At 34.5% G+C, this 19,392-nt stretch overlaps 1 protein-coding gene across 2 annotated transcripts in view; it reads right to left on the reverse strand.

The window, feature by feature from the left end:
- IFT74 (intraflagellar transport 74) overlaps positions 1-19,392 on the reverse strand; it is an 83,812-nt gene that overhangs the window by 5,474 nt on the left and 58,946 nt on the right. For both annotated transcript variants that reach the window (XM_059142818.1, XM_059142817.1), the window contains exons 14-18: positions 14,664-14,717; positions 13,247-13,344; positions 12,315-12,441; positions 2,902-3,065; positions 2,124-2,249 (exon numbers count right to left, since the gene is read on the reverse strand). In XM_059142818.1, coding sequence (XP_058998801.1) covers positions 2,124-2,249; positions 2,902-3,065; positions 12,315-12,441; positions 13,247-13,344; positions 14,664-14,717 — 569 coding nt within the window. The remainder of the gene's footprint in view (positions 1-2,123; positions 2,250-2,901; positions 3,066-12,314; positions 12,442-13,246; positions 13,345-14,663; positions 14,718-19,392) is intronic.

Raw genomic sequence — 19,392 nt, forward strand, 5'->3', positions numbered from 1 at the left:
GGGGGGCGCCTGTGTGGCTCAGTGGGTTAAGCCTTTGCCTTCGGCTCAGGTCATGATCCCAGAGTCCTGGGATCGAGTCCCGCGTCGGGCTCTCTACTCGGCAGGGAGCCTGCTTCTTCCTCCTCTCTCTCTCTGCCTACTTGTGATCTCTCTCTGTCATATAAATAAGTAAAATCTTAAAAAAAAAAAAAAAAGAATATAAGGTGTGTCTTTGTTTTTAAAATGGTAAATCCATATAATGAAATAGTCATTAAAAAATCCAAAAAGGAGGTTAAAAAAAAAAAATCCAAAAAGGAGCCTGAAAATATTTAAGTGAGAAAATGAATGTTTAACAACTATATATATAGTATTCCACCTTTTGTAAAAATATAATCAATATGGGTATACAACTGCAAAGGAAATACATTTACAAGAATATTATACCAATGTTAACAAATTATTATCTATCATGATCATATTGCCATTTAAAGAAAAGGAAGAATGCATTTAGCATTAATAAATCATAGTTGTAAATTGCTAATATATACTCACTAGATGAGAATGATCAATCTTTACTGATTTTGTACATGTCACACATGCTTCATTTAATCCTCTGACAAATACTTATTAAACACCCATTAAGTGTCAACCACTGGCACAGTGTGGGGAGAAAGTGAATGAAACAGGTATCTTCTCTATCCTCTCAGACAGGGCACTCAATTTAGAAGACATCTGATATTGCTTAGCTAATTCTATCAGTAGAATAAATGATATAAAAAGGGGGCTTGTCTGTGCATCCTGTATAGATAATCGGAAGTGTAAATCAAGAAGTTCAAGGGCAGGACTGCTTTTCTACAGCACTAAACAGTTTTAAAACTAAAAATAACCTAAATGTCTAATAATATGAAACTGTTTCAGTAAACTATACTATATCCATTAAGTCAAATATTATATAGAATCATATTTTTAAAAGATATGACAAGGCAAACTACTTATTAGGTATAGTTAATAATGAAAAACAAGTTTCCAAATAATATGTACAATATGATACCATTTCTATAAATACCTAGAAATGTATACATATATATAAAATGTATGTACATATATAGACTAGAAGAACCCACATAAAAATGACAAGAATTTTTAAAAAATGACAAGAATTATTTCTTCTGTGGGATATTAGTCATTAAAATTTAATTCTATTTGTGATTCTTTTGAGTTAGCAAAGTTTCTCCATTAAAATATCTCCATTAAAAAGTTTCTCCATCAGGGTGTGCCTGGGTGGCTCAGTGGGTTAAAGCCTCTGCCTTTGGCTTAGGTCATGATCCCAGGGTCGTGGGATCGAGCCCCACATTGGGCTCTCTGCTTGGCAGTGAGCCTGCTTCCCTTCCTCTCTCTCTGCCTGCCTCTCTGCCTACTTGTGATCTCTGTCTGTCAAATAAATAATAAGTAAAATCTTTTAAAAAAAAAAAAGGTTTCTCTATCACTGGGTGTGGTGCAAAAACAATGAATACTGTTATGCTGAAAAGAAATGAAAAAAAAGTTTCTCCATTAAAAATGCTTTATATTCAAAAAATATTTTTTTTGAAATTTTTAAAAGCTATTATCATATCAGCTATGCCCAGAACAGGACCTAGCACAGAGAAGTCCCTCAATATAGGTTTATAGAAGGAGAGCAAAAGTAAATTCATTCTAACTGAAGCCCGTACACAAGCTTCTTCAAAGCCTGTGGCTATCTTCAAAGCCAGAAAGTCTGGAAGGATAAATAAAGCAAATTTTTTAAAAACTGGGGGAAATTGGAGGGGGAGACAAACCATGAGAGACTGTGAACTCTGAGAGACAAACTAAGGGTTTCGAAGGGGGGTAGGGGGAGTTGGGTGAGCTGGGTGGTGGGTATTATGAAGGGCATGTATTGCATGGAGCACTGGGTGTGGTGCATAAACGATGAATTTAGGAACACTGAAAAGAAATAAAATAAAATAAAATGGGGGAAAAAAGAGAAGATATCCTAAAATAAACCAGAAATCTATAAACTGCCCCCCCTCCCCCCAAAAAACTGTTTGGGAGTAGAAATAGAGATTAAAAACACGGGACAGATAGTTTAAAAACGAAATAAATTTCAGTGTCTTTTTTTTCCTTTTTACCTGAGAATGTGTCTCATTTTCTTGCAATTGTGTCTTTAGTGTCTCATAGTCTACGTTTAGCTTCTCCGTTATTTTCTTAAAAGCATTTCTGCGGGTTGTTAATACTGTTCTCTCCTGATGTAACTTCTAGATAGATCCAAATAGAAGTAAATAACAGACTTTAGCAAATAACAGACTTTAGCAAACAGACTTTAAGCCAACATAAATCATTTTTAACTTAAATAATTTCAATGATATTCTGGTAAAATTCTACCAAGATTATAATTACTGAATGAATAAGCCACTGATGAATAAGTCTTAAGGAGGGAAATTTCATAATTGAACCTGCATTTAACAAAGTTCATATTTGTTGAAATGCTCTTGCTTTTCCTTTTGTTTAAAACCTACATCTCGGGCGCCTGGGTGGCTCAGTGGTTAAGCCGCTGCCTTCGGCTCGGGTCGTGGTCTCGGGGTCCTGGGATCGAGTCCCGCATCGGGCTCTCTGCTCAGCGGGGAGCCTGCTTCCTCCTCTCTCTCTCTCTGCCTGCCTCTCTGCCTACTTGTGATTTCTCTCTGTCAAATAAATAAATAAAATCTTTAAAAAAAAAAAAAAAAAAAAAAAAAAAAAAAAAAATAAAACCTACATCTCTCTAAATTCCTCCTATATACATAAACATCTTAGCTTATATATCAAATAATCAACTGCAAATAATAAATTCTATGAACTACATATATATACTAAATTTGATCAAGAAAAAACAATTTGAATTATAACAATCTGAATTATAATACCATTTACCTTTTTCTTTTCTTCCCCTGATGATTTTAAAGCTGGCAAATCATTATATGTCTCCAGGTCAGTTGTCATTTGCTTAATTTTGCTTTTCAGAGAATGTTGTTCCTCAGTCATCTTACTTTCCAGAAGTTCCATTTTCTGTAGATCCAACTGTAGACGTTGACTATCTGAATCACAAGAAAATTCAAGATGATAATTAGTCAAAACTTTATTCCTTTCACAAAGAGAAATGCGATGCAACCATTAAAAATCATGTTTTATAAGAATATCTACAAAAGAAACATGTTTCACTGCAACCAGTGAGACAATACAAAGAAAAATTAAGAAAAATAATATTCATCCTCCAGGTAACCAACATAACCTGATGTATATCAGCCATATTTGTCTCCATGCTTACAAAAATATTTAAGAATGCACATAGGTGTTTTTTTCCTTACTTAATAACATAACATATATTATGAGATAAAGGCCCATTATCTTTAATAGGGACATGAAGGCAAATTATGAAATATTACAAATAGTTGAACAAAATTTTGTAACTACATCTACAGTCAATTCTCCTTACTTATGGGAGTTATATTCTATAAAGTCACTGTAATATTGAATTAGCAAATACTGAACTATTTCTCCTAGAGGGGATATACGGTTAAGTTCCTAAGAGCTTCTGGTCATAGTATTTTCATCAACCAATTAACTAACACATCACCTTGTTTTATGTGTATTTCTATTTAAACACACATATATATTTTTCATTCATTAACACTGAACCCTAGGCCAACCTTATGCCTGAATGAAGATAATCTAATACACGTTTTCTCTATAAGGCACAATACAGCTTCTTGGGTTTAGGAACACAAGCTAACACTTCAGCTTATGCTTGGGAGCCATTTTATATAGCAAAATTGAGAACAAAAAGTACAAAAATGTGAGTAAAAGTGGCACTAAATTTGTGACATAAAGGATAATTATTAATAGTGTGAGGACTAAAACAAAAAGAGTATTGCTGGGTATTTACCCTAAAGATACAATGTAGTGATCTGAAGCAACACGTGCACCCAAATGTTTATAGCAGCAATGTCCACAATAGCCATACTATGGAAATAACCTAGATGTCCATCAACAGATGAATGGATAAAGGAGACGTGGTATATGTATACAATGGAATACTATGTAGCCCTCAAAAGAAACAAAATCTTGCCATTTGCAACAACAAGGATGGAACTAGAAGGTATTATGCTGAGCGAAATAAGTCAATCAGAGAAAGACAATTATCATATGATCTCTCTGATATGAGGAATTTGAGAGGCAGGGTGGGGGATTTTGGGGGTAGAGAAGGAAAAAATGAGACAAGATGGGATTGGGAGGGAGACAAACCATAAGTGACTCTTAATCTCATGAAACAAACTGAGGGTTGCTGGGGTTGGGGGAGTAGGGATAGGGTGGCTGGGTTATGGACATTGGGGAGGGTATGTGCTATGGTGAGTGCTGTGAAATGTATAAGCCTAATGATTCACAGACCTGTACTCCTGGGGCAAATAATACATTATATGTTAATGGAAAAAATATTAGAAGACAGTGTTGCCTTATTTGACCTCCATGGGAACGTTATGTCAGGCAATTCACATTTTTGACTGCACATATCCACAAATGACTGTAAAAGTGCTAAAAGTACTGATTTCGGGGTTACAAATTAATTATGCTAGAGTAGGAAAATTCACAACCATGAATAATGTGGACTGTACAGATGTGTATGTGAAAGAGTAAGTGTATCTGTGTCTCATACTTTGTTTTAAAGTGTGGAGCATCTACTATGTGCTAGATGCTAAGAAAACAGAGAAATTGTTTTTGTTCAAGGAGCTATATTCTAGAGGTAGAACTAGGAAATTAAATGAGCATTTACAATAAACTAGATAACTACTATGAAAATAGTAATAAAGAGAGCCATGAAAACATGTGGTACTTGCCAAGAGAGCTCTTTAAAGACATGCCTTTTAACTTAAGGCCTTAAGGATTAGCAATCAACCAAAGCAAGGAAAAAGTAAATGTGTTCCAGAGAACACAATCAAAATGTGCAAAGTCTAGAGGTAAAAAAGCATGGTACATATGTGCCAATAACAGAAGTTCAATATGACTAGAACCCAAAGTTCAAAGTGGGATGGATTTCAGTTCATGAAGTGCTTTTTAAAATAAAATAGGGAGTTGGAACTTTATCCTGAGGGCTATGAAAAGTAATTGATGGATTTTAAATCAGAGTATGGCATAATTAAATTTTAGAAAGTTCACTCTGGTTTCAATGTGGGCAATTAATTGGAAAAGCATTAACTGGTCCAGGAAGACCAGTTAAATGTTGATTCAGTGATCTACATAATAAATCTTAGACTAGTATAGTACTTTGGGGATTATTTTTTCATTAGGCAATACTGATTAAGTGCTTTCTATGTGCCAGGCAAACTTCTAGGAATAGGGGATATAGCAAGGAACAAAACATATGAGAATCCCTATCTTGATAGAACTTATATTCCAATGGAAGACAACTATTTATGTGAAATCTCAAGTTACTTCACATGGACATAAATGAGGAAAAAAATGGAGAGATGTAGACGGACTCAAGAGATATTAGGGAACTGACTGAAAACAATGGTTGAGAAGAGGAGTCATTGCAGAGTCCCATTTCCAACTTAAGTAAAGGTGTAGATATTAGGAAAGCCAGAGGGAGGTATCAACTTTTGTTTGTAGGAGGGAAAGAGATGAAGGATTCAAGTGAACTTAGGATATGCTGTTCGAGTTACCTCAGAAGCACCCAAATAGTAAACATGCCCATATATAGATATATATGGGTCTGAAGCCCTGAGAGAAATTTGAAGATAGAGATTTTGAAGTCATCAACATAGAGAAAGCACCTGAAGCTATGGGAATGGCTAAAATCATCAAGAGAAAAGGATTCATGACAGAACCTATAAGAATAAAAAAAATTTTTTTTTAAAAAGATTTTATTTACTTATTTATTTCACAGATCACAAGTAGGCAGAGAGGCAGGCAGAGAGAGAGAGGAGGAAGCAGGCTTCGGGCTGAGAAGACAGCCTGATGTGGGGCTCGATCCTAGGATCCTGAGATCATGACCTGAGCCGAAGGCAGAGGCTTTAACCCACTGAGCCACCTAGGCGCCCCAAGAATAAAAAATTTTTAAAGAATAAATTTACATGAAAGATCCCATAAGGGAGAATAAGAAATGACCAAAGAAATAAAAGCAAAATCACAAATGATAATGAAAAGACATTTCAAGAATAAAGGAATGATTTGTAATGAAGACTACTACTTAGAGATTTCAAACAAAAAGACTGCAAAATACAAGTTGCATTTACCATCCAGGAAAACCTTGACATATTTCCTGAGAAAAGATTTCATTGAAAAAAATGGGACCGAGAGGGAAAGGAAGGCTTTTAAAAATCTGGATGTGAAACCTCTGAAAGGAAGGATGATAGTTGGGCAGAGAATAGTCTAGAGAGGCATTTTCTTTTTTTTTCCAAGATGGGGAAAAAAGCAAAAAAAAAAAAAAAGACTAGAGAAGATATTGGCAAATAACATATCTGCTAAAGGATTAGTATTCAAAATAAATAAAGAACTGACACAACTCAACACCAAAACCACTCAAATAATCTAATTAAAAATGGGCAGAAGACATGAACAGACATTTCTCCAAAGAAGACATACATGCGATCAACAGACACATGAAAAGATATTCAACATCACTCATCATCAGAGAAATGCAAAAACTACAATGAGATATCACCTCACACCTGTTAGAATGGTTAAAATAAAAAAATGTAAGAAACAAGTGTTGGTGAGGATGTGGAGAAAAAGGAACCCTTGAGCACTATGGGTGGAAAAGCAAACTGGAGCATCCACTGTAGCATACAGCATGGAGGGTCCTCAGAAAGTTAAGAACAGAACTACCCTATAATCCAGTAATCACACTACTAGGTATTCACCCCACCAAATACAAAAACATTAATTCAAAGAGATACATGCATCCCTATGTTTACTGCAGCATTTACAATAGCCAAAAAATGGAATCAGCCCAAGTGTCCATAGGTAGATGAATGGATAAAGATGTGGTATATATATATATATATGGAATATTATCCAGCTATAAAAAAGAATGAAATCTCATCATTTGCAACATGTATGCAGCTACAGAGCATACAGCTAAGTGAAATCAGTCAGTCAGAGAATGACAAATACAATATGATTTCACTCATATGTGAAATTTAAGAAAGGAAACAAATGAGCCAAGTGAAAAAAAGAAGAAAGAAAGAGACAAAGCAAGAAACAGACTCTTAACTATAGAGAACAAACTGATGGTTACCAGAGGGGACGTGGGTTGGGGGATGGGTTGAATACATGATGGGAGATTAAAGAGTACACTTACTGTGATGAGCACTGAATAATCTATAGAACTGATGAATCACTATATTCCACACCTGAAACTAATATAATACTGCATGTTAACTATACTGGAATTAAAAAGCTTAATAAAAAGAAAAAAAGGACAAACTCTTGATAGACTGTATTTTAAATTTTCTTATTCATCTTTTTCTGTATCTACTAAATCCTCTACAATGAGTACAAATAACAAGAAAACAATATTTTAAAAAATATTCTGTTCTGATAGAATTACACAATATCTACCTTCTATATTTCAGAGACTTCTTAATATTGTGGTACTAACTTTATTTTTTAATTTATTTTTTAATTTTTCAAAAAGATTTTATTTACTTGAGGGAGAGCGAAAGAATGAGAGCACAGAGGGAGAAGGAGAAGTAGACTCCCTGCTGAGCAGAGAGCCCAACACAGGGCTTGATTCCAGAACCCTGGGATCACGACCCAAGCCTAAGGCGAATGTTTAACAGGCAGAGCCGCCCAGGTGCCCCAAAAAGTTCTTTTTTAAGGTGAAAGAAAAGTAATGGAGGGAACTAATATTATTGAATAGCTGAAATATGATGGGTCTTATGTTATCTCTTCTTTTCTTAATAGCCTTAGGAGGTAAATGTTATATGATGAAACTGAAGCTTAGAAATAGGTATTTTTAAAAAAAGATTTTATTCATTTATTTGATAGAAAGAGAAAAGAGAGAGTCAGGCAGAGGAAGAGGGAGAAGCAGGCTCCTCACTGAGCAGAGAGCCTGATGTGAGGTTTGATCCCAGGACCCTGGCATCATGACCTGAGCTGAAGGCAGATGCTTAATTGACTGAGCCACCCAGGCACCCCATTAGAAAAGTAATTTGCCCAAAGTCACACAGCCAGTCAGGCTTTGGTGCTGAGTGATATTATCATGTTTATGAAAGATTTACTTTTAAAACAGCAAATGTTAATGATCCAGAAAGATGCTTCAAAGAGTAACAATGAGCTATGAGAAGAGGTACAGTAGTAACACTTGCTCAATTTTGCTATTCATGCTTCCCCAGGCATCATTCTGTTTTGCTTTTCTTACAGCTATCAAAGTAAAGTGTAATTTTAGCAAACTAAAATGGAACTGAAATATATATATCATGCACATCCAGATGAAGATATCTGAATTCAAACCTGCCTAAATTGGTTTCCTCTCTATGTTCCCTGGACTAGGTACGACAGTAATAATAACACCCCAAAGAGTTATTTGTTTGTATATAGAGGCATGTAGGGAAACATTTTCATCTCTGAGCACTTTGCTTTCATTTTACCTCTATTTTAAAGTAGAGATATAAATAGCCTCAGAAAAGTATGGTGGTATTTCAGAGTATTAAGACAAATGTGAACATCTTCCTTTTATTACTTAGAGATTTAGGGGGTGAAAGATTTTAAAAATAAAATAACATCATTCAGTGAATTTTTCATCTTAGGTATATTTCCAATGCTAAAATTTCCACTTGGTTCTTTTTATAATTTTTCTCTTTCTGTGGGATTCTCCATTGGTTCACTTGTTATGATTTAATTTTCCTTTAAACCCTTAAAAATGTTCCTAAACGTTTAAAGTCTTCTGTTCATTCAACACCTGGATTATCTTGGGTTCAATGTTTATTAACTGTTTTTCCCCTTGACTCACATTTTCCTATAAATTTTTATAGTATAATTGAAACTTTAAATGATATGTAGTAGAGATTCTGGATTAAACTGTGCTCCTCTGAGAAGTGTTGATTTATACTAAACAAGTAATAAACTTTGCTGAACTTAAACCCTAAACTCTTCTCCTTTGTAGCAGTCAGTATATAAAATCTCTGTACTCAACTCTTTCAACTTCTAACTGCTGCTTTTTCCTAGGTCCCCTGAAGTTTACCCAAATGCTTACACAGTTCACTGGTCAGATTAGGATCTGAATAGAGTTTGCGTGTGGATTTTGGCACTTTGTTGCACTTTTACCATGATGTCTCCCTCTATGTGGGAGGCATTAAGTTGGCTTCTTCTCATAAAATTTAGCAAATTCTACTTGAAACTGAGGTTTATTATCTATATAGACTCCCTAATGAGAAAATCAAATACAAAGCTGCTATTAAACTTTCTTCTTCAACCTCTGAAACCTTATGAATCAAAATATAGGTGGAAGGTAATATAGTAAAAATATGTTCAAAACTGAATGATTCTCCAGGTATAACAATGATCATAGAGCATAAAATATCAAATTGTTTAAGGCTTCAAAAGACAGTGGTTTAAGAAAGGAAATTTTTCCCAACAAAATTGAAATTGGTATAATTAAACTTGAGCGTTTCCTTTTGACCCCTTAAGAGTCTTAAAATTCATACAGATATATGGACTTAAATGTTGAGTGGGTTTTGTTTTGTTGGGTTCGTATCTCAACTAGTGTTGAAAACAGTTAAAATGAAAATCAAAGTGCTAAATCAAAGTCACTGAAGCTTATGGTGTTTCATTGCTCTAAAAAGAAAATGCATATAGCTTATATATTTTGACTGTTAGGTGGAAATATTATTGAACTCTAACTAAAAGTTTAATTTGAAGATATATCAGGGACATACATTTAGGAGTTATACAAACTGCTTTTCCAGAGAAAAAGAGAAAATGGTTGGTTGGTATAGGGTAAAGTTTATCTTCCTTTAACAGCAGGTTCCCTTGAAAAGTTAAAAACTTCTCCAAGGGAAGAGACAGGAAGAGGATGCAGACTAGTTCCTTCTGATATGCTATGAAGTTGCAAAGTTTACTAAGCAGTGTGTACATAGTAGCAAAATCTCAGAAGGAACCACTTTGACATGGGGAAATGTTTCTGAAATATTCTGCCATCAGTGCATTTGTTTATTCCCTGGAGTTTCCTTTCCAAAAATATAAATAAAAACTATTGCTGACAGATTCCTTGCCTCTTTACTCATGCAATACACTAGTGTTTCACAATCTCTTTTTACCCCATCACTGTCCCCCCAAAGGAGTCTTTTGTAGACTATTTTTTCCTAATCACCACCCTCCCATGAAACTTTATTATTACAGATATATTACATATATATATCTGTTTATATACAGTGACCCTTTTGAGGGTTCACAAACCATTATAAGTAAGATATTTTTTACTCTCCCCCCAAGAATTAATTTTGTCCCTTTGGGAATAATATTGCCCTATTAAGAAACAGTACACTAAGAAAATCAGGTGATTTCTAATTATAAATGCAAGAGCCAAAAGGGAGGCAATTCACAAGTAGGGAATGTAAAATTCATTTTCTCTGAAAGGTGAACAAGAATAGTATAGACTTCTTATGGTGAGTTCTAGATACAAGAAAATCTGGGCAGATAAAATATACTTAAATGTGTAAAATAACTATTGTCCAGCTATATCATCAATCTAAATTCAACTGTATATTAATAACATTCAGCATATATTTGTAGGTCTATAATCTTTATATAAAACTCCCAGGTTATTGCATTTTAGAATGCAGAATTTTTCAGATTTTAGAAAAATAATATAGCACATATATTGTAACTCCCACAGCAGGGTTTAAGGCACCACCCTGTCATCAAGTATTTAACTATTTCTGCAGTAAAAATGATGAACAGTCACATTAGGTAGGATAATTAAGACTATAAGCAGCCTCATGTCAGTTCAGGTCAGGACAGGTTTTGCTGCCAGGAGCATTTTAGATTTTGGGATTCCAAATAAATAAACACTGTGGATTCATTATTCCAATTCAAGAATCTCAACATTTTTAAGTTAGCAAATATTAATTTCTTGTTCCTTATAATTTCACTAACTGCCAGTGTAATTCCAAGTAGGGAAAAAAAAAATGACTAATTCAAAATCATCACATACCAGCATAAAAAAACACTCATAGTTAGAAACCATCAGTTCAAGAAACAAAGATTCTATATAAATTCTGACTTTATCCTAAACTCTTTTTTTCTTTTGAGTGTAGCTGACACACTATCTTGAACTCTTTAAGCTCAATTTTGTGTATTTGTTTTTAATCTCTATCTGCAAGGACAAAATGAGAGCCACTAGCCACATACAGTTTTTGAACACTTGACTATGTCTACTCTCAAGCTGAGATGGACTGTAACTTTTTTTTTTTAACTTATTTATTTATTTATTTATTTGACAGAGAGAGAGAGAGAGAGAGAGGAAGAATGCACAAGCAGAGGAAGAGGGGGGAAGAACAGAGGCAGAGGGAGAAGCAGGCTTCTCACTGAGCAGGGAGCCTGATGTGAGGTTCAATCCCAGGACTCTGGGATCATGACCTGAGCTGAAGGCAGATGCTTAATCAACTGAGCCATCCAGATGACCCGTAACTGCAAAATCTCATTTTTGTACTGATTACAAGCTTAAACAGTAATCTCTTGGGTAAACTGATTGAATAAAATATTAAAATCCACCTGTTTACTTTTATAACCTACCTACTAGGAAATTTAAATTATATATGTAGCTGGCATTCTAGTATCATGTCAGTTATAATGGCTGAAACTAATTATAATTAAAATATAATTAGTGCTCACTTCGGCAGCACATATACTAAAATATTACTTTCTCGAGGATTCCTCTCCTAACTACCCAAGACTGGGGTGGATATGAACACAGTATAATTCTGTTGCTCCTTATCCTTCTATCATGTACTGTTTCATTATATTTTAGTTATTTGTTTGTCATTATTCCACCAAGCTCAAAGTTCCTTGAGGAAAGAGACCGCATTTTTTTTTTTAAATCTCTGTGTACCTATTATACCAAAGGCATAGAGCAAGCATTCAATAAATGTTAAAAATGGATCAGAATATCCCAATGAAATACTATTAAGTTGATGTGAAAAGTCACACAAAATTCTGAGGCTATAAATAAGCAATCATAAATTACTTTATCAGCCTTTCTAAAATATCAAATAAAATAACATTAAAGTTTTAAAGTTTCAATTTGTTACAGAAAAAAAAAGATATTAAAATCTATGTTTTCTCACCTGAAGTCAAATTCCTAGCTGTACTTTGTGATTTCTGCATTTCAGTAGATTTAAAATTGAGATCATCCTGCATCATTTTCAGCTCTTGATTGGTGATAGAAGAGATCTGTTTCATACGATTTAGATTCTATATTTGTAGAGAAATAAAAATGGGAAAAAATTCCACTGATTTGCTTCCCCAAGAAAACTCTTGGAAAACACTACTAACCAACTAGATGTTCTGAGTCAGTATCCTTTTTTGAAATACATCATTTATCATATGTTTTATGTCTGCTTAGAAAATATAGTGAGATTCAAAGTCAGGTTTTTGCAATAAGGAGAGACTAAATTAAAGCTAATGTAAAAGAAATAATTCTGAATTTGATCTCACTGTAGAAGAAATTCAAATACACTATTTTAAGAACTGCTTGGAGTCTTCAGACACAGAATACTTAAGAGATTGTGCATTTTTCCTTCTGTTCTAGCACTCATTAGTAACCATTCAATAAACATTTTTTATGAATCAAGATACTCCTTGATAAACTTTACTCTTATAGATTCTTACAAGAATCACTTCTATTCATAATACAAATGACTATGTAAAAATGTATCATTTTCCATTATAACATCCAGATTTTGAAGTTTCTGTGCAAACATTACTTATCCAAGTTCAGATACATTAACAATAGAAGAAAATCATAATAATTACTTTGAATTGGTCCCTTGCTTACTAAAAATTGACATTATACATATCCTCCTTTCCCCTATCATCCTTAGCTGAATTTTGCTAGAAATAAACAAATTAATAGCTTAAAAAAATAAGCAAGGGAGTGTAAAGGAAACAGATTAAATTAACAGATGTAATAGTACACCACTGCATTTTTTGAGCTATATTTGGAAAGGTAATCACAGCAAAAATAATGAGGACACTAAGACAGGCACATGGTACTCACTCTACTACAGTGCTCCAGAAGTGCAACAATGTTGGCTTCTATCTGTGCCTTCCTTTCCAGCTCCTGATTCTTAGTTTCATCAAACGTCTCAATAAAAGCTGCAGATTCAAAATATGATAAGCTACTGTTAATATAGTTAACACTATATAAATTCTGATCTATAGGTCTTAACAGTACTTTTTAGAAATTCAAAGCAAATTTTACATTATGACTATATTTAATCTTTTATTAACCACAGGTAATTAAATTACTCAGTAAGAATATTTCTACATATTCTCAAGCTTCTAAAGCTTAACAGTTATGATCTTAATACAAATAAACTAAAAGGTATAAATTCAGGCTCAGAGGTAACAGCTGATATATAGAAGAACACAAAAAAATCCATTTTTACATAGGCTCTCCTTGATATAATTATTCATACTTATAACTAGCCACAAATTTTAATAAGGAAAATAGTTGCTAATTACTTATTTCATCTGAAAATGAGTATTTTCCTTAAAATGCTGTATTAATCTCGACTAAATAATTTATTCACATTACAAATATTCTAAGAAATCTTCCTTTCCCTTGTCTAATATAGAATCATTATGTAATTTACGTTTTTATATTCTTAAGGTATTTCTATGGCTCTTTCAAAAAATAAAACTTACAGTTACAATAACTTTACTATTAGCACAAAACAACTAATTACTTTGAGATAATTTTTGGTACTTGCTGAGATTTAAAGAAATCTTAGAATATTGTTAAATCAGAGTTGGCAATTTCTACATTATGGCATGCTTCTATGAAGGTAACAATTGACATCGGACCAATAAAACTTCAGATTCTACCAAAATGATTATTAGCAAAGGAAACCAGGTAACAGATAATATAATAATAAATTTTTAAAAATTTATCTATATTATAGATATAACGCAATTAAGTGAAGATCTACTTAGAAAGTTAAGATTTTTAAAAAGTAAATGAGCAGCTGCAAGGCTTCTAAAGTTACAGTTAGTAACAGAACCAAGTAGCAAGATCTGAGGTGAAGGCTGATAAATAATGAGAGGGAAGTATTATGAAAAGCTAAAAATAAAAGGGCAAAAGATACTAAGGATGAATACAGTGAAGCAGTTAAGAGAACATTCAACACTCAATTAGTAAGTGGTCTCTGTACAAACAATAAATATAAGTACTAGCTTTAGAACCCAACTGTAGAACAAAAATACTCATATACACACAAATGTACAAAACCTTTTAAAAATTTTCTACCCATCCCTAAACTATGCTAGATATTTATTAATTCTTCAAGGCAAATACTTTGAATGTCCACACTTCTGCACTTACTATCAGCCATTGTATCTTCCCAAAATGAAATCTCTGATTTTGTATACATGAACAGATATCAGAATATTTTCCTATCAGTAAGGTTACTTACTGTCCATATTTTCCTCCCGTTTTTTTAGTTCCTTGTACTTCTGATTCATTTCGCCTACAAGAGATACAAAATATAACATCAATTTCAAAAAATCCAGACACAGTGCTCTAAATGTAATTAGGTTTTCTATATACCAGTAGTTATTGAATATTCAATATTTTTAATTCGGTGAAAATTTTTTAATTAACATAGAATCTTTTAAAACAATTATATATGTATATTTGATAATTTAGAAAAAACAATCTCCTGACTGGAAAGAACTTAAAAGACTTCCCAATGGTTCTCTATTTTGGTCCTAACTTGGACATACTCAACCTGCACATGAACACTTCTGGTAATGGGAAACATAAGCACCCCTAAATGTTCATTCCATCTTTGAATAACTCACAAGGGCAGGCAAAATAGCTAAGTAACCTCCCTCACAGACCTTAAAGTCTATAAAGACTGAATAAGCAATTAGAATGGCCTAAGTGCTACCATATGAAAAAAGGTGTTATAAAAGCAGAGCAAAGACAATTTATCTAGTTAAGGAATTTCCAGAAATTTTCTCTAACGAAGTAATACTTAAGCTTCATTATAAAGAATAAATGAATAGGAGTTACCTGGTTGAAACAGAGAAGAAGAGGTTCAAAGTCAAAGCAATTCAAGTAGAGAAACCCAAAAGTGAGGATGAATATAGTAGCACAAAGAAGTCAGAGTGCTATGGCTGAGTCAGAGAATGTGAAGTGAACAAGTGGCATAAAGAGGAGACAAATGATAAGAGACTTTATAAGACACATAAAAGTTTGTACTTCCATCTAAGGAAAATGGTAAAACTACCAAAGAACTTAAATCAGGGGAATAAAATGATCAATCTGCATTTCTGAAAAATATTTCTGGTTGAGTGAATAAAAGGCAAGTAATATTGGAGGCAATATGATCTGTTAGGAGGCTGTCACAGTAATGCAGGTAAAAGATGAAGGTTTCCTGGAGCAGAGCAATGGCAAACAGGATGGAAATTATATTTTCAATCCAGTCATTTAAGAACCAGAGTAAATAGATTTTGTGTAACTCACAGGTTTCTGTCTTGGGCAACGGAAGACATGGTGGTGTTATTAAGTGAAAAGAGAAGCAAGTTTAGGAACAAATTGCTTACAACAGGTTTGGACATGTTGCCTTTAATATATGTGAAAGACATGTTTAAAAGGGCAAAAACCCAAGATCCTGACAAATGAATGAAACTGGACACTTTAGCAGCATAAAGGAGCCATTAACAGAGGTGGATCATGATAATTTTACAACAAAAGGATTTTCAGTGTAACAAAAACTGAGTTTTGGAAGGACACTACTACTTCCCTAGACTAGTGAGACAGCTGCAGCCCTGTGTTCTCAGGGTCCAGATAGAGAAAGCAGAATAAGTTTGTGCTTGCACCAATCTGTAATTTATCCAAATCAGTCAATTTTTAGCATTCTGGGAAAAATTAAGGAAACTTATTAAGATGATGCCCAGTAAGGATGGAAAGAACAATAGAGTTCAGATTCCTAAGGCAGTTCCTGATAAGAAAATGGCATTTAGAAGAGCTTTAAGGGGGTGCCTGGGTGGCTCAGTGGATTAAGCCGCTGCCTTCGGCTCAGGTCATGATCTCAGGGTCCTGGGATCAAGTCCCGCATGGGGCTCTCTGCTCAGCAGGGAGCCTGCTTCCCTCTCTCTCTCTGCCTGCCTCTCTGCCTACTTGTGATCTCTGTCTGCCAAATAAATAAATAAATAAAATCTTAAAAAAAAAAAAAGAAGAAGAAGAGCTTTAAGGGTTAAAAACAAAAACAAAAACAAAAACAGGAGAACCAAAAGTTACAGGGCAGAGGTTAAAAAGCAATGGTCAGCCCATGTTCTGTATAAACTCCTATGCAATTTTTTCAAACACTGGCGAGAGTAAAGTTAGGAAGATTAAGGGGAGATAGTTAGGGTAGAGCCTCAAATAACATGGAGACATGGACTTTATTACTAATAACAAATTTGTATAGGATTAAGTTTTTTAAAAAATAGATTATAAACAAATTAAACTATGTCACTGTTTGCTCACTTTATGGCAATGGTTTTTGAGAAGGAAACAAAGAATTAAAGCTGGATTACCCTCCATAGGAGGGTAATATGCATGGAAATGTTATACAACATATGTGAAGTAGCAGAAAAGCTAGTTTCTACTGAACCTGCCATATCCTAGCTTTCTTGCTTTCTTTCTTCTTCTTTTTTAATATCCTGAGTTTCTAAAAAAGTCATGGTTGTCTGAGAAGTCCCACTCTTCAGAGATTGGTTAGGCATTAAGGGATTAGGAGCAAGGCCTACACCATAGGCTTTAGAAAAATTTACCTATCATCTTATCTTTTTTCTTATAAACTTAAAAAATCTTCTATACATGCTTTTAAAAGTTCCTCATCTTGCTATCAGACGTCAAGACACTGAGGTGAGGTTCTCATTCTGCAATCCCAAAGCAATTTCTCTCAATAAGATTATATGACTCCTTACTTACCAAATCCAAGGAGACAATTCCCAGTTCTTACTTCAGTCTGCAATATCTGACACTATTGATACATTCTTCTTTCTTTTCAGTGTTTTTCCTTATAATTTTTCTGTCTTTGGGGCGAGAACTTCTTTGGTTTTACTTACCCTCAGATCATTCTTTAGGTCTTCTCTTCGGGGCTTTCCCTTTCTTTAACATTTAAATTCTGGCTTCTGCTTTTACTTGACTTCTAATACTACCTTACATCCAAAAAAATTCCACTTATTCTTTTGGTTTAAAAACTCTCAAACTGACCTTTTCCCTAATTTTCTGACTATTTTATCCAACTGCTTAGTAGACACATTCATGTGGGTATCTTTCAGGATATCCTAACAGTATATTCATAATTAAACTCATCAGTCTTCCCTCTCAAAGTCTGCACCCCTCTGCATTCCCTATTATGTTTGGAAGTCTTTGGCCACACACTTATCATCCAAGTCAGAAACCTTCTTTTCTTCTCAAATCCATGTTCTTAACTGTCATCAGACTGAGCTAGAGGACATATCTGGTCAGTGTCTCCAGTTACATAGCTGGCCAGCTGGATTAGACAGGACACAGATCCCATATATCTTTGTAGATTCCCAAGCTTCATAAAACTTCTTCCCAAATCACTGCTGCTAAGAAGAAAGGAGATCAGGCAACTAGTGAACTCCTCTATTTTGTGATTTCTCAGTTGGAGGATTCCTAACTGAGCTGCCCATGAGAAGCAACGTACAGATACAGACAGTCCTAAGACAGGGTAAAATAAAGGAGTTATTACTAAGTATAAGACTACTAACATCCTACTATCATAGGAGAGGACAAGATCATATAATGGGGATCAATATGTCACACTGGAGGTACAAAAGCAGGCAAGCAAAAAAGAGTCCAAAGTAGTAAGAGTAAAGAGACCAAAGGAGAAGGAAAAGGGCACTTTGGCAAATAAGGGTTATTTTAGGGCTGTCCTCAAATTCTTAACATTTGATGTAATTATAGTTCTACCTTTATTTATTTATTTATTCCAAATTTACTGAATGCCTACTACATGCCAGATACTATAGCAGGTGCTGGGGACATAAAAATGAGCAAGATAGTTACAACTCAGGGCGCCTGGATGGCTCAGTGGGTTAAAGCCTCTGCCTTTGGCTCAGGTCATGATCCCAGGGTCCTGGGATTGTGCCCTACATCGGGCTCTCTGCTCAGCGGGGAGCCTGCTTCCCCCTCCATCTCTGCCTGCCTTTCTACCCACTTGTGACCTCTGTCAAATAAATAAATAAAATCTTAAAAAAAAATAAAAGATAGTTAACTCTATCCTAGAAGGGCTTATAAATTATTAGATGTACAAAACCAAAAGCTACAATGGAACATTAAGTGTTCTAAATGAGATATGTATGAAGTCCTATAATAAGCAGATAGTTGAAAGACTTCAGAAGGTTCTTATGTAGAAAATACTGTATCAGCAAGGCACTCTAATAGGTAACGAAGGAATTACGGAGATGAAGAAGACCTTGGCCTTCAAGACATTTATACTACAAGCACCCCAAATTAAGAAATGGGTACGGACTATTACAAAAGACTTGGAATACTGTACAGAGGATTATCATTGTTTTCTGATGCTCTCTGCCATAGAAAGCTAGTGGAGTAAGGGAGATAACGTTCTTCTTGCACTCCCATGGGGCTGAGTAGCACACCACAGCCTCTGTCCTCACAGCCAGCTCATCTGACTCTTACTTCTCCCCCATCCAATGTTTCCTTGATTCTAGCCTTACAGGGCTATCTTGAATTTTATATTGAGAAGTTCTGCCAGTTGAGAAGGTCTGAGTACCATTTTTCTCCCACCTTCTATCTTGATTAATATATAACAAGCTATAAGCTAATGACTCTTTTGCCCTCAAGCCCCCCAAATTGACCAGTCTACTGATTTTGGAGGTGAAAGAGCAGCAAAAAGAAAATAAAATCAGAGAAGTGGGCCAAGAATAAAACCCCATAGGACTTCTGCATGTCCAAATTCCTTCCTCTCTAGCACTTGAGGTCCTTCTGAGGCAAGCTAAGTTCCCCCAGGGCCTTTGAGTGTTCAGTACCTTTGAATGTTCTTTATGTGGCATGGTTTTTTTAGTCTCTGCCATTCTGCTCAATCTGCTCTTATTGAGTTCCAGTTCTTCTTTATCCCTTTTGAAGTATAATGCCAAGGGTTGTCTGGGTGGCTCAGTCAG

The sequence above is a fragment of the Mustela lutreola genome, chromosome 12, assembly GCF_030435805.1.
Source record: "Mustela lutreola isolate mMusLut2 chromosome 12, mMusLut2.pri, whole genome shotgun sequence".
Taxonomy (NCBI): domain Eukaryota; kingdom Metazoa; phylum Chordata; class Mammalia; order Carnivora; family Mustelidae; genus Mustela; species Mustela lutreola.